At 32.8% G+C, this 16,232-nt stretch overlaps 1 protein-coding gene across 3 annotated transcripts in view; it reads left to right on the top strand.

Annotated features, from left to right (window-relative positions):
- The first annotated feature begins 15,970 nt into the window (after positions 1-15,970).
- The window catches only part of Rdl (Resistant to dieldrin), a 190,693-nt gene continuing 190,431 nt past the window's right edge, over positions 15,971-16,232 (top strand). For 2 of the 3 annotated variants that reach the window (XM_088243622.1, XM_088243620.1), the window contains exon 1: positions 15,971-16,194. In XM_088243622.1, the coding sequence (XP_088099748.1) occupies positions 16,118-16,194 (77 nt within the window). In that variant the 5' untranslated portion in view covers positions 15,971-16,117. The remainder of the gene's footprint in view (positions 16,195-16,232) is intronic. The other variant, XM_088243621.1, reaches the window with a different exon arrangement.

Raw genomic sequence — 16,232 nt, 5'->3', positions numbered from 1 at the left:
ATTCTGAATATGAATTCAATTTGAGTCCATCACGTAAAGATTTTATACAAAAAAATATAACAACTTTTAAGAATTTTTGTGTAAATTTCTTACATTTACTTCATAATATTAAGTAGGTATATGGATAGAATAATACTGTAGGATAGTATATGTACATATTTATTTGGTAATATTGTATTTTTCACAAGACGGCTCACTGGTGTATTGCAACAATATTCCTAAATTGGTAGTGAAATTAGGAGCGGACAAATACGATTGGATTTGTCCGCTCCTCATCGTGGAGGTTATTCATTGACTCTTCTAAAATAAGTCTGAAGGGTGTCTTGTTGCACAATTGTAATACATATGCCTCGGTGCTTGTTCCTCACTCCGCGCATCTCAAAGAAACATATGAAGCTATTACTAAATAAAATAAATAATGAAAAATATGGTCGGCAGCTGTGTGGAGGCCTCAAAATAATATGCATGCTATTGGTCAGCAGTCTGGAGACCTCAAAATAATATGCATGCTATTGGGTCAGCAGTCTGGATGCACAAAGTATCCGTTTTTTTTGTGTGAGTGGGACAGTCGAAAACTAAATCTACATTACGTGAAGAAAGAATGGCCAACTAGAGACCGACTCGTACCAGGACACAAAAATGTGCAGCGTGATGCATTAGTTGATCCAAAGTTACTTTTTTTTCCTCCCCTTCGCATCAAGTTAGGACTGATGGAACAGTTTCCTGCACTTTCTGAAGCAAAACTTAAGGAAGGAATTTTTGTAGGTCCTCAAATTCAAACCTTAAAATTCGGCAGATTGTTCCAGAATACGATGACCCAGGATGAATTTGTAGCATGGAGTTCTTTTGTAGAGGTCATAGATGGTTTTCTCGGAAACAACAAGTCTCCAGACTTCAAAGAAATTGTAGCCAATATGGGTGAAAATTATGAAAAACTGGGATGCAATATGAGCGTTAAACTCCATTTTCAAGACTCCCGCGTGAAATACCTTTCCTACTTAGCTTTCTACAGTTTCTTGAAAATCTTGGGGTTGTCAGCAAAGAACAGGGGAAAGGTTTCACTGAGACATAAAGGAGATAGAGAGACGTTATCAAGAGAGATGGGATGTAAGAACGATGGCAGACTACTGCTGGACATTGAAGGGGACATACCGCGAATACGCAAAAAAAAAAAGAAAAAAGGGATAGATTTCATTTAAAAAAACATATGTTTGTATAATTACACATCGGAACTTTATTTTTCAACACGTGTTTTGATGTGTATGATTGTTTAAATAAATATTTTCTCAGTACTTATGGCGGTTAATATGAAAATTTACGAAATCATATTTACACACTTTTCTTGAAAACCTGGCATGCTGGTACACAGATTCGTGATCAGCATACCCTATTTACTATAATACACTTATCAGACTTGAAACACTTTTTCTTGAAAAAAAAATGTAGGCCTGTGTAATTAACCACAGTTCACAGAAAACAAACCTCATAAACAAACAGGCAGAAAGTAAACGATTTTTTAACCTCAAAATATTTTAGGTTTACCTTAAACCAGTCTGTCAAAGAAAGAGAGATCTAGCGCCGAACAAAACAATTAAGGACACATGTGTATTCCCTTTCCAAACGACGTATGTCTTTTGCTATCGCTGAAGTATTTAACACGGAATGTCCTGAAGAAAAACTATAGGGTGAGTTAATGAATAATATATTTTTTAAATTATTTCATTTATCAATTGGCAGGTAAACAAACACACGAAATAGTACACCATGAGGCGGACTAATCTTCACTCAATTTCTTTTTGCAAAATATTTACCCGCGAGTGGAAACTAAATAAATAAAACCAAAAAAGATAATATTAATTATGCATCCACCCACCCTAATTGACCGACTGGATTGACATGATACGTGTAAAACAGGCCCGTACATGAAAGACTTAATCAATCATTTTTAGATTATTAATACTATAGGTTGTATTTCTTCTTGCCTGTTTTTAATAGCCATGAAAGGTTGAACAGTGTTTGGGTACTACCAAATCTCTGCAGATAAGCTCTAGATCTCACCGCCTAGAGGGTCAGTCTATCAAGACAAAGACATTTCAGTAAATTTGAGAAGGGAATATGGAAGTCTATATATTTACAGAAGTTATGATTTTATGTTAAGTTTGTTTTTGTTTTTCTTTTTTTTTTCTTTTTTTGTTTTTTATTTCTTTTATTTTATGTTAATATTTTTATTTATTTTTTATTTTATGTTTTTTTTATTTTATTTTATGTTATTTTTTTATTTATTTTGTGTTATTTTATGTTATTTTATTTTATTTTATTTTATTTTATCTTATTTTATCTTATTTTATTTTATTTTATTTTATTTTATTTTATTTTATTTTATTTTATTTTATTTTATTTTATTTTATTTTATGTTATTTTTTTATTTATTTTGTGTTATTTTATGTTATTTTATTTTATTTTATTTTATTTTATCTTATTTTATCTTATTTTATTTTATTTTATTTTATTTTATTTTATTTTATTTTATTTTATTTTATTTTATTTTGTTTTATTTTATTTTATTTTATTTTATTTTATTTTATTTTATTTTATTTTATTTTATTTTATTTTATTTTATTTTATTTTATTTTATTTTATTTTATTTTATTTTGTTTTGTTTTGTTTTGTTTTGTTTTGTTTTGTTTTGTTTTGTTTTGTTTTGTTTTGTGTTGTTTTGTTTTGTTTTGTTTTGTTTTGTTTTATTTTATTTTATTTTATTTTATTTTAATTTATTTTATTTTATTTTATTTTATTTTATTTTATTACTATTTTATTTTATTTTATTTTATTTTATTTTATTTTATTTTATTTTATTTTATTTTATTTTATTTTATTTTAATTTATTTTATTTTATTTTATTTTATTTTATTACTATTTTATTTTATTTTATTTTATTTTATTTTATTTTATTTTATTTTATTTTATTTTATTTTATTTTATTTTATTTTATTTTATTTTATTTTATTTTATTTTATTTTATTTTATTTTATTTTATTTTATTTTATTTTATTTTATTTTATTTTATTTTATGTTATGTTTTACGTTATGTTTTTTTCTGACAATGTTTTGAGTATATCCGCTTTGTAGTTTAATGATCAGCGCGTTTGTCTACATACAATAAATCTCGGATTCGATTCCCGACCTGGCTGACATGAAATATTTATTTAAAACGACGTTTTAAATAATAATAATAATAATCACAAATGTTTATCTACCCTGTGTTTAGTTTGAATAAGTAAGTATACTTACTCAACCCACTACTTGTTAATAGTTTATGTGATCATACAAATGTTTGAAGTATCAAAGACTGCAAACATCAGGAAAATCCCTTGTTACACATTGTGAATACATAGTTCACCGGGAAATAAAGTGATTCAACTTCGTCAAGTTCCTTATTGCACCCCGTAACTAATTTCACTAAATAACTGATTTTGCTAAAGGTGGTACTGAGAATTAATCGTATAAAAATTCCATCAGGCTATCAATAACGTAACTCATACCTCGTCTATTGCATTATCTTAGCTTGTAATAAGACATTAATTTGACCCCGCTATATCTTTCAAAAAGAAAGTAAATTTCACTATTACGCGTGAAGAATGTTCTACGTGCTATTTTGACCCGCGTCTCACTTCGCCCCGCCTTCCCCCGCGCTGGTCCTACGTACAAAGCTTCTAAAACATTCTACTCCCCGCGACGCATTCTCTCCTTGCTTACTCAGCGCTGGTTTGCGCAGTCTGACTGGCATAACGGCAACTACGTATGAAGGCATCGAATTCACGTTAAAATCTGTCTCGCCGAGTTTGTCACTTGCCGTTGGATCTTATTGTCTTTTTATTTAAGTTGTAACTTCGTTTATTTATTTAAAATTTCTAGTACATAGAATAAGTACTTTGGTGGACTTATTGCTAAAAGCAATATCTTCCAACCAACTAAAAAACAGGCTAGTTAAAAACAGAGTCAATCAAAAATTTGTACTAAAAAAACATAAATATAGATCCAAAGATACACACATGAAAAACCTAAATAATTAAAGCGTTCTTTTAATTACTTGCACATATTAACTTTAAAAATAAAGAAACATTATGGTATACATATAAAATGATGAGGAATGCGGAATCAGATAATGAGTTTGGAAGGAGAAAAAACGGGAAACCATTAAAAGAAAGGGGGATAAAAATATACATTTAAAAAACAAATAGTAAATATTGAATTCAGGATTCTGAGAAAACATAAAAATGTTTGTGAGTGTGTGTGTGTGGAGGTTTCTTGGAGGTGGCTAGAGAAAGTTATTTTTTTGTATGAAGAGTTAGCTCATTCCAAAGTCTAGCAGCTTGAACGGAAAGTGGATACCTGAAAAATGATGTGCTATGTCGAGGAATGGGAAGTGTTCTCTCCTGAGAAGAGAGAAGCGAAAGACTATGATCAGAAAGGTAAATGAAAATCTCAACAAGATATTTTGAAGCACAAGGGTTGTGAAGAATATTGTAAAGAAGTAAGAGAGATTAAAGGTTTATGCGCTGATAAAAATGAAGCCACTTGAGTTCCGTATTGGAGTCAAGATAGCAAATATTATCATGGCACAGCAAAGAAAATATAATTGATTGGGATAGATTTTTTTTGTTGTGGTTGAAAGAAAATTGTGCAGTCTTTTTAGTGAATGGGGGGCTCAACAAAACTTCTTCCTAGCCTCAGTAATCTGTTCATGCCACGTTAAGTGTTGATCCACAATTATGCCAAGGTTTTTCAACTGTCTTCCTGAAATGAATCCAATTTTGGACGATTATTAAGGTAGGAAAATTTTAGAAATATTGAAAAGAGAATTAGTCTATGGATACTTATAATCGCTTGGGATTTTTTTGGATTGATGAGTAAACCGTTATCTTTAGACAAACAAGAAATTGAATTTAAATCAGAGTTCAGCGTTTTACTAGCATTAGTGATATTTTATTACGTGTGAATATAATCACATTTATAAAAAATGACCGGTTATTGGTGCAAAAAGGACTGAATTTATCTTTGCCCACGAGTCGCGAAATTACACTGCGCATTTTTGATAAACGGTGGTTATTGCTCAGTTACGTAAGTACAAACTTAGTGTGCATTATCTTGCAATGGGTGTAATTTGAACCTAGCTGTGGTTATTTCCCCTGACTGTTGGTGTCTTCACCTTACGTGTACGTATTCAGACATTATTGTACTTTTGTGACTTAAGGGTAATGGACTATATCGCTATAGTCAGTAACGCCAAGCTTCGAACTATGTTGCCAGAGACAAATTGCATAATTAAGTGACTTGGAGACTAGACGCTCGTGTGATAACCTGTTATTGTCATACTGAAAGTTGAGCCCAAGCATGGTATAAAATCAATAAACATTCATCTGACAAATTTGCCTTGCATTGGTTAATCGTAATATCGGGTATCCACCCCGCTACGAACATTTGAACTGCTACCACCAAGTTGGGGATAATTTGTTCTTATCTATCTTCAACTTGGATTTCCGTACAAACCTCTTCACAATATCTTCCAAAAGCGTTGTTCATATATTTTACGCTATAAACGTGTTGGTTGTTTAATGCCATTTACTTCTTCGTCTCGGATTTTGCGCCAATTTGTGCCGGAGGAAAACTGGCCTTGCGACCTTTTGTGACGTTGCCGAAACATTCAAGAACTGTATTTTACTTTGGTTCCGGTATGTGTGAATACACACTACAAATCTTTAATTTTTCCCATTGGCAAAAATATATTAATAAAAACAATATTGTAGATCTCTCAAACTATACTCCTACCTCTGGGGTTAAATGATTTCCCCGTGCCATCAAAGATGAGCCATTGTAGCGTTTAGTATTTATATAAATAACTTACTTTCATCATTAATCATCCTCTTCTTCTCTCAGTGCCCTGTCAGGTAACCCCAACGTTGGCAATCACTCTGGCAAAAGTCTCCCTGTCATGTGCTGCCCGGAAAATCGGCTCCACAGTCCTGAAGCCAGTCCAGTCTCGTATATTTCGCAGCCAGAACATCTGTCTTCTTCCAGCCCCTGTGTGATCTTTAATCTTGCCTTTCAAAATTAAATGAAGCAAGTGGTACTTTTCTCCACGCATTATATGCCCCAGATATGAAATTTTACGAAGTTTTATGGTGGTTAAGAGTTCTTTGTTCGTTCTAGCTCGACTTAAGACTTCTGAGTTTGTTATTAGGTCTGTCCAAGATATCTTAAGCATTCTGCGATGCAACCACATCTCAAAAGCCTCGAGCCTATTCATAATGTTCACTTTCAGAGTCCAAGTCTCACAGCCATACAACAATACTGACCACACATAACATTTTACCAATCTTTGCCTTATTTTCAAGTTGAGATTAGCATTGCAGAAGATGGATTTTATTTTATTAAAAGCAGCTCTTGCTGTCTCAATTTTGCATTTAATTTCTATATCTGGGTCGAGAGTCTCTGTGAGAATGCTGCCGAGGTATTTAAATTGTCCACCTTTTCAATGTCAATACCCTTTAATTTGAAAGAAAATGCGGAGTAATCAAGGCGGCCAAATGTTATCCATTTTGTTTTGCCAATATTAATTGTTAATCCCAGCTGTTTGCCAAATGCATCCACACAATTTAACAACTCCTGAAGATCGGCAATAGTATCTGCCAGCAAAACAGTTTTGTCGGCGTACCTGATATTGTTGATTACAACTCCATTGATCTTCAGGCCTCTTTCATTACTGTTCAACGCTTTCTTAAAAACATAGTCAGAATACAAGTTAAAAAGCAAAAGAGACAGGATACAACCTTGTCGCACTCCCCGATAAATGAGTATTGCATCTGATATTTCGTTTCCGCGTCTGATTTCAGCTGTTTGGTACCAGTATAGGTTTTGGATATGTATAATTGAAGATTTTCATTGCAGATCTTACTAAACACTGATTTTATATTGTTCTACTGTGTTTGTACTTCTTCTGTGGGCTCTTCAGGAAATTGTCTAATTTTTTCATTTAGTTTTCGAGTGACAGTAATTCTAATCACATCCGACTGCAATTTGGAAGAATCAATTTTGTTGGTAATCTTTGGTTTTTTTATTTGTTTTAAACGTAATTTAATATCGGCGACAAGTAAAATATGATCTGATCCGATGTCTGCTCCCGGGTAAGTGGTAACTCTTTTTACTGAGTTCTTATATCTATTGTTTATTAAAATATAGTCAATTTGATTCCTAACGATGTCATACCTTGGGTTCCCATCTTGGGGTGATTTCCATGTGTAAAGTCTACGTTTTGGCAGTTTTAACCAGGTATTTAAAACAATCATATTTTTTTCTTGGCAAAATTCATAAAGTCTGTCGCCTCTTTGGTTGCTTGTACCCAATCCGTATTCACCAACAATGTATGAACAACGGCCTTGACCAATCTTAGCATTAAAGTCACTAATGACACAAATCAATTCTCTATTTAAGTTTTGTAATGTACTTGCTAATGAATTGTAAAAACATTCTACATCATTATCATATCTCGCTTCTGCGGTAAAGTCTATGCTGTACCTTGCATGTAATATGTAACAACAGGCTACCGGAGTCCAAAAAACATAAAAAAATGGCAATATGAATTTAAAAAATAACTCCTTGAGGAGGTAGGTGGAAGGTTAAATTTAGTTTCAAGTTTTTTTTTTACCTCGGATATTTCTTACTATATGTAAATGTTTAATTTTATGTTTTGTTTTAATTTCTTTGTATTATATACATAATTTGCCATTATTTGAGTTTTGTGTTTTTGTAATTACTTGTTACCATATAATTTTTTTGTGTTTTTTACACTAAAAATATATTAAAGTCCCTCGACTGGTACCCGAAACGTGAGACTGATCATCTTACCTTCATGTAACAAAAATGATCAAGATACGCTGCGATTGGTGATCCAATGCAGTGCCTTATGCACCATTAGGTGCGGAAAGGAAATTATGATGATATTATTTTCATCTCTTGATGTAAATATTTTTCGGTCCCAAAATGAGTTTGGAGTAACTCTTAGGAGTACATTTTCTTATAATGATTGTACAAAAAATAAAATAAAAAAAGAATCAGTAAAATCGATGTTTAGTTGTCACGTTTTTTGCACTCTAAAACTGGACCATTTTTGTGATTTTCTTTAAGAAATATGTTTAAAATGTAAGTTTCTAAGTCGGTACCTTTTGCGTTTTATAAAAATAGTTAAATGATACTGATAAAACTGAACATTTTTAAGAGTTTTTGGATAGTACTAGTTTTCACAAAAAAAAGGATACACCAATAGTAAATATCTATAGTGTTTACAAAAAATCACTGCTCTAGTGAAATAATCCAGGAAGAAAACACGGGAATACGTTTGTATGAAGAAAAATCAAACCACGTTTTCTCTTAAGGGGTTACAGGTAGTCTGAATTTTTATGTAATTGAATATTTTTGTTGCATTTTCTATAAGCGTAATTTTTTATCATGTTATGTTGATCCGGTAAATGGTTTGAAAGATGTCTTAACATAGCTTTTGGGTAACAAAAATACGTTGTGGGTCCAATGATAACCGGTATATAGCTTATGAAACTTGCAGATCAGCTTGATAATAAAAATGTATGGAAGCATTGTTTTTTCAATCTCTTAATAGGGTATAACCAAAAATAGGAGAGCGTCAGCAAATTTGTAAATGTCTTTGACATGGGTATCCATTGATATACTGTATATGTTTCTTATAGCTCTATTTTGTATAACTTGTATTTCTGATACATACTTTTTTGCGGCAAATCCCTAGATACGTGATACAGGTATACCAAATAAGAGTATTTCATTGAATAGTACACTGCACGACGTAGTGATTTTGAAAAATTCTCCTAAACCTATGCATTGTACCAGTGATTGAAGAGATTTTAGATTTAACATAATCAAACTGGTGAATCCATGAGAGCTGTGAATCCATGTATATTTCCAAATATTTTGTCACTGATCATATTAATGTCCCGTTTTTTACCAAATGTAATGTAATTAGATTTTTTTATGTTGAGACTGAACTTGCTGATACGGAGCCAAAATATAAGATGGTGAACATCTTGTTGCATTTCATTTTCAAGATCTTTTACATTACGATTGTTATAATAAATAAATGTGTTATCTTCATACAGTAAAGTGTACCTTTAATACCCTAATATGTAACATCATTTATATAAATTAAAAACAGCAGTGGCCCGAGAACGGAACCCTGTGGTACACCACATGTGATCCCCTGAACTGACTTGATTGTGCTTCAATCTGAACTAAGCAACTTCGATCACTTAGGTTATTTTGAAACAATTCAAGGGAAGTCCCAACGATGCCTAAAGGTTCTAATTTTTCTAATAGTTTTCCTAATATTTTAGTTAGGCACCTAATGAGTCTGAACTGGAGTTATCTTATTTGCACAGTATTGGAGAAGCATTAGCGAGTCAATGTCAGGAGAACAATGTTTAAATACATGTTCATATAAATTCTCAACCACCGCATATCCTGCGAATGCATTTTAGAATTTATAATTTTGTATCCAGTAAATCTAACTTTGGAATCCACTTTAGTCAATTATAACACTGAATGAATCTGAATTTTTAGGAAAACACAGATGTCTTATGTTTGATATTATCTATGGGTCATCAAAAAAATTGAATTTCGCGTCAGCAAATCGTTTTGTAGAGGGTAGTGACAAAAACAGTAATTTTTAAATATTTTTTATTTATTTTAGGTATACCGTAATATTACCAACTCAATTAAGAGATGAGTTTTCCAACGATTCATACTGTTATACTAATAGTAAGCGATAAATACTTATTAGTTGTTGCGTAATAATGGGTGGTAATAAGCAAAAATAGGTGATCAAACTGGCAAGCGTCTTTTGTATGCAGATGATGCCGTGCATATCACTAACATCAATTAAAACGACAAATCAACAAATGTTTTTTCACTGGAATTTCAGTCATCTAGCACAGGGAGAAGAAGACTCCCTGGAGGAAATTGTTGTGGTTGGCAGCGCAGAAGAAGCGGACGAGGGAGATCTGCCATGCGCTGGTTGAACCAGATATTAACTTCAGCAGGCACTTCGCTTGTGGTAGCTCTCAGAAATGTAGGGTGCTGAGACAAGTGAAAGACTGCAGAGACTGAGAATACCACATACCACTACTTTTAATTACTTATATTATATGTGTTAATAAAATCAATATATTGCTGCTCTTACTATAAAGTGTCATTAATTTTAAAGATGTTATTTAAATTGACCTAAATTTAAATTTACTGTCTTATATTTCACTTAAAGATTCTTCTCATCGTTTCTTTGAATCCCTTAAAATAAATATGTGATTATGTTTTTCCTTTTTTAAAAAAAATGTTTTTACTATTTTATCTTATTTTTACATCTAATTATGTTTTTCATTCTTTATTTCCATTCTTAATTTTTAATAACTCTTACAAATTTTCTTCATTTTTAATATTATTTCTATTTGTAAATACTCACTACAAACTACAAACCTTAAAATATATTTTTTTCACTTAAATTTTAATTTTTAAACAACTTTCATTAATGTTTTCTTTTTCCTTCTCTTTTTTATACTTTCATAATTAACCTTACATATAATTGCTTTTTAATATGGAAACTTCACTGGTCCATTAGAATTAAGTCTAATTGTGTAAAATATTAAACTTTGTAACTGTACTGTATGTTTCCTGAATAAAAGAAAATAAAAAATAAAAAATAAAATAGTGGTCACGATCCACAGTCATACAGTACTGACTAGAAAAACTGGAATTTAAACTTATTGATATTTAGTTAAAATTCTTCAAAGGAATTGCACCGAATAGCATATTCTGTGGGGCGAAACATATGGACAAAAACCTGGTCGTTCCCCAAATAACTAATTTCTTCGTAGAACGAACATTAAATTGCGTTATTCCAAGATTGTTCAATGACCTACCGCAAATTATTTTTAGAGTGGAAGATCCTCAATTTAAAAACAATAACCGAAAATCTAAAGTGGTAATAAATAAATGTATGTTATATGTAAGTGTATAAAATAAACATGTCTCAAAAAAATAAAAATACCATTCCCTCCTAGGGTTATCATTTAAAAAGGAATGGATACCTCGGGCATAGGTAAATACTAACTACAAACTTTTAAATAACTTTTTCAGCTTTAATTTCAATTTTTAAACCACTTCCATTTATGTTTTTTTTCCTTCTCTTTTTTGTACATTCATTGATAATATATATAATTATTTTATAATATGGAAACTTCACTGGTCCATTAGAGTTAAGTCTTATTGTGTAAAATTTAAAATTATGTAATTGTACTGTATGTTTTCTGAATAGAAAAAAAAATAAAAAAATAAAAAAATGGTACAGGGTGCCTAAAATGCCTGTTTCAGAACAATGCCGGCCGTCTAAACCTTAACCCAATCCCAGCGTGAACTATCTTTAAACAGTCTAAAAAATCATGCACCGTACGCGGTAACTGTATTCAGACATTTTTGACTTTACAGGCTGATACTTTGATAAGTGCATTATACGTGACCAAAAAATTTTTTTTTAAATATTCCCAGAACATTTGTTGATAAGTGACATCTTTGAATAACTCCTAATATTATATTTGTTTATATTATAAAAGATTTGAATCAGAGCGGGTGAAAAAATTAGTTAACAGTTTTTAAATTCCAGCTTAACGGTGACCTTGAGCCGTATCTCGAGTGTCGTAAAACCTTATCTCTATGGAACTGTGCGTTGATTGTGTTATTGAGTACCGGCTGTTATTTTTGTACTGATAAGACATGACAATTTTATTTATAACAATAACGACTTTACAAAATAACTCCTTTATTAATTACATTAAAACGTTTGTTTTGTTTAGTTCATGTTTTGTTTTTTTTTTAAATATATGTACGCAATTTAAAAAATAATATTCATAATATCTCAATATGTCGAATCGATGTTAAAGTGATGAGCGGGAGAGATTTTAAAGTAAGTGAAAATAAATCCTTTCATTTTGAAGATGATATTAGAATTATTGCTGTTTCCATTTGAACCATGAAAAAATCGGACATTAAACGACGATAATTTCACATTTATTATTTTATATATAGAATCTTAAAATTAATCATAAGGAGACGTATTTTTATTTTTACAGTAAAAATAACAAAAATATACATTGCTTTCTGAATTCACTTCTCTTGAAATTTGAACCGATGTTAAAAAATAAATAGGTATTTTTTAAAGTAGAACATAATATTGAACGAATTTCGAAGAAAAAATTAATTTGACTGTCGAGTAATGTTATAAACAAATGCAATAAAGACTGAATTTAAGAACGTAAACACTTATTATGCTAATTGTGCTTAAGCGTCTCCGCGCAGTGTTCCATCAACACTTTCATAAACACGAGTGAGTTACTATATAGCATAGCATAATGCTAGCGCTTTGCTTGCAAATATGTTGGAATACTTTTATATTAATGTTTTTTGATATAATTTCTCAATGTACAAAAAATTTTTTTTGATTTTTAAAGTTCAAGTATTTAGGAAGATAACTAAACGATAAATTATAGGGATAATTGTCTTTGTCTCTTATAACTAGGCAATTTTAAAATCTCTTACGTGATTTTTAGCGCTTAAAAGTATGCTGCCGCATACGGGTGGCGGCAAACGTACTCTATGCTTAGCGGTGAAAGAGTTCTGTCAAAGGCGGCGAACGCCTGTTATTTTATGCTAAGTCCTAACGAAACGTCTTTAGACGTAGTGGGTAATTAATTATAATTAGTTACTAAAAATTCCAAATAAATGCTGTTCTGCAGCTGAACTGAAACGAGAAACCTCTTCTCAAAATATTGTAATTACCATTATTTTGAGAAGTAAAATCATCATCATCGCCTAGCAAAGGGCACTGCATTCTTCAGCCACATGCGGCGCATCTAGATCATATGTTACATTAAGTTAGAATAATTACACTTACGCTTCAGGTGCTTGCCCGGAGACGATGAAATATTGTAGTGAAAAACCACATTGTAATCCATGGATTAGTTACATACCGTATTTTTTGGACCATAGGATGTACTTTTTTACTATGAAAATTCCACCCAAAATTGGAGTGCTCTTGTGGTCCGATGCGTTTTACTGTCCAAAGTATTTTTTTTTTTTTTAATTTATAGATGAATTTTGAGGTGCATCTTATCGTCCGCAAAATATAGTAAGTTAAAGAATCAAACCCGTGACTGAGCAAACACGCCAACCATTAAACTAAAGCGGACTTATATCCAGTATATCCTCTGAATTTCTTTTTTCAAGACCTATGAGTGGCCATCGAGTCGACAGCACCTCATCTAGGATTCTGGTTGTACTTCATATGCAGAACTGCATTTTTCATCGGCGCGGACGGGAAAAATAAGAAATCTTCATTATCATCATTCACTTTCCGCACCTGATGGTGCATAGGACACTGCATTGGTACACCAATCGCAACGTATCTAGATCATTTTTGTTATGTAAGGGTAAGATGATCGGTCTTACGCTTTAGGTGCCATTCCACGGAAAATGAAATATTTAAATGCAAAAACCCTTTTTGAAAAAAAATGTTAATGTCAACCATGTCAGGAATCGAACCAGAGGCCTCTCGAATGGCAGGCAAACGACCTGACCACTACACCACGAGGCCAATATTTTAAATAATCTTTATTTCAAAAATACATTTATGCATAAAATAAAAATGTTTCGTTATAATAAAAACATTTTAAGAAGACTTTAAGGTGATTCTAAGCGAAAATATGAAACAAATTACTCATAGATGGCGCTTTTATATTATTTTATAAAAATATGCCATTTTTACGCTTATTTTCAACGGAAATTTTACATAACTTGGTTTGCGGAAACTTTACACTATATTGATTGTAACAAATGCTATAAAAATATAACTGAGGTCTTTTTCACAAAATGGTTTACAAAACAAAAAAAAACATTTAACTTATTTTTTTGTTTTGTTCACCATTTTGTGAAAAGGGCCTAAATTATATTGTTATGGTATTTGTTACAATTGATATGGTATAAAGTTTTTGCAAACCAAGTTTTGTAAAATTTCCGTTGAAAATAAACGTACAAATGGCATTTTTCAATAAATAATTAGTTTTGTATTTTTGTTTAGAATCACTTTAGTTGAATGTTTTGTTAAACAAGCAAACATCACGCCGTTTCTCCGTAGGCGTAAGCAGAAAAAATAGACGGCTAATTTACTCAGTCATTGCATACCAGACATATTAAAGTATTTGTTAGATTTTATTTGAGCAAAAAATGTAAAGCTTGAGTCTAAAGTTATTCCTAGATCTCAAATCGTTAAAACTGAATTAGTGCTCATATTATTAATACTCTATATTTATTATATATTTTGAAATTATTTTCCTTGTAAATGTAATCTTGTTACATTTTTGTCCATTTAGGTGCATATCATTCAGATCATACGAAATACTAAAAGGATCGAGATCTTTCTGGAGCATTTATTTGTTGGTCAGCTGATGTTTCAATTCTACGGAATATCTTTAAATCGTCAGCATACAGCAGAGAATTGCCATTTTAAGAGAGAGCCAAGATCATTTACAAAAACCAAAAATAAAAGTTTAAAAAAAGCCCCTTGAATGCCTAGACTTCCATATTCCCTTCTCGAAAATGTTTTTCGTCTCTGTTGCAACAAATTTAGATCTAAATAACTTCCAAAGAAGGATATCCAGCCTGTCCACAAACATACTCAAAACATTGTTCATGAAACTATTTTAACTTCTGAATTTATTCCGTCTCAAATGGAAATATGTTTTGATATAATACTGAATTTATAGATAGCCAGTATTGGTTACTACTGCCACCTGTTGCATTCCTCTCTAGAGAATTAGTAAAATTCTCGGAACTGCATACCTAGTCCAGCCTGGGAATAGGCGAACCACGCGCCGCCGCACCGCCGCCGCCGCCGCGCGCTGTCGTCACAACACGTTTCCGCGCACGACGACTAGTCGTGACGCGATGATTCTCCGAGGCGATATATTATATTATATAATTTCTTCGTTACTTTTAGAAAATTTTAATTTACCAGAAAATTTTAATTAAGAAAATAAAATTTAAAATTTAATTAAAAAATATATTAACGAATTAAAAAAATATATTTTCATCAAATTCTAAAAATACTTTTTTTTAAGGATCAATAAAAGTATGCGTTTCTATGTAAAAAGTATTTTGAAATAAAATATTCAATAAATAAGTTTTTCTCCACCTTAATGTGTCTTCGATCGAAAACCAAACTTTTCAAAGCGTTTGAATTTCCCGCCGTAAAGTTACCCCCCTCCTATCGCTAGTCCCATGTGGGGAAGGGAAACACGACACCCCCTACCACGGTAACTCTACCGATGGTAAACCGAAGTTATGAAAACTTTGTTTACTTATTTTTTAAACTGACAACAATCAACAATAACAGTTTTTTTAGAGATGGATGATCGCATTCGGCTGAGTAGACAGTGTTGACTGTAAATTGTCCATAATGTGGCTAATTACAGGCGCTCTTTAGGTAAGCGAGTGACTGCCTCGAAGGCAGAGTAACGTATGTAAATAGGTCCCGCCCAGAAGGGGTGTGTCCGTGCGATAGGCGCGGGGAGCGCGGGGTGCCGGTCGATAGCCTTCCGGGGGCGTCCGGGCCGCGCCTGCGCCCCCCAGCCCGTCAGCCCTTAGACTGTGCCTTAACCGAGCGGGGTCGCAATTCTCGGGGAGAATTCTGAGCTCCGCTCGCCGCAGAAACGGACGCGACGGACGTTCAGTTTCCCGGCGGGAACGGCGTTTCCGAGGGCCCGTCGGTCGCAGCTCCCTTCACCCGCATCGAATGTTCCCGCCTCTCCCCGGGGGCGGTGCTGAAGAGGAGGCCAGCGCGGTACCCATAACATTGCCGGATTCTCGTCGCGCCGGACGCGTCAGCCTCGAGTCTCAGTTCGCTGCCCGATCGCCGCTCTAGTCGTCTCCGCCTTCGGATGCCGGAAGCGCGTGGCGCGAGTCGCTGGTGGCGGTGAGATGCGGTGAAGCCAAGATGGGGACTGCGGCCCGCGTAGCCGCGCTGCTGGCCTTCTGCCTGGCGCTGCTTCCCGGCCCTCTGGCGCTCGCGGGGTGAGTACCATTCGACCATTATCACCGGCAGACCCTGA

This window comes from Micrasema longulum, unplaced genomic scaffold, assembly GCF_059751315.1.
Source record: "Micrasema longulum isolate JH-2025_06_02 unplaced genomic scaffold, ASM5975131v1 h1tg000220l, whole genome shotgun sequence".
Classification (NCBI taxonomy): domain Eukaryota; kingdom Metazoa; phylum Arthropoda; class Insecta; order Trichoptera; family Brachycentridae; genus Micrasema; species Micrasema longulum.
Note: the sequence above shows the minus strand (reverse complement) of the source record. Positions and strands in the feature narration are given on the sequence as shown.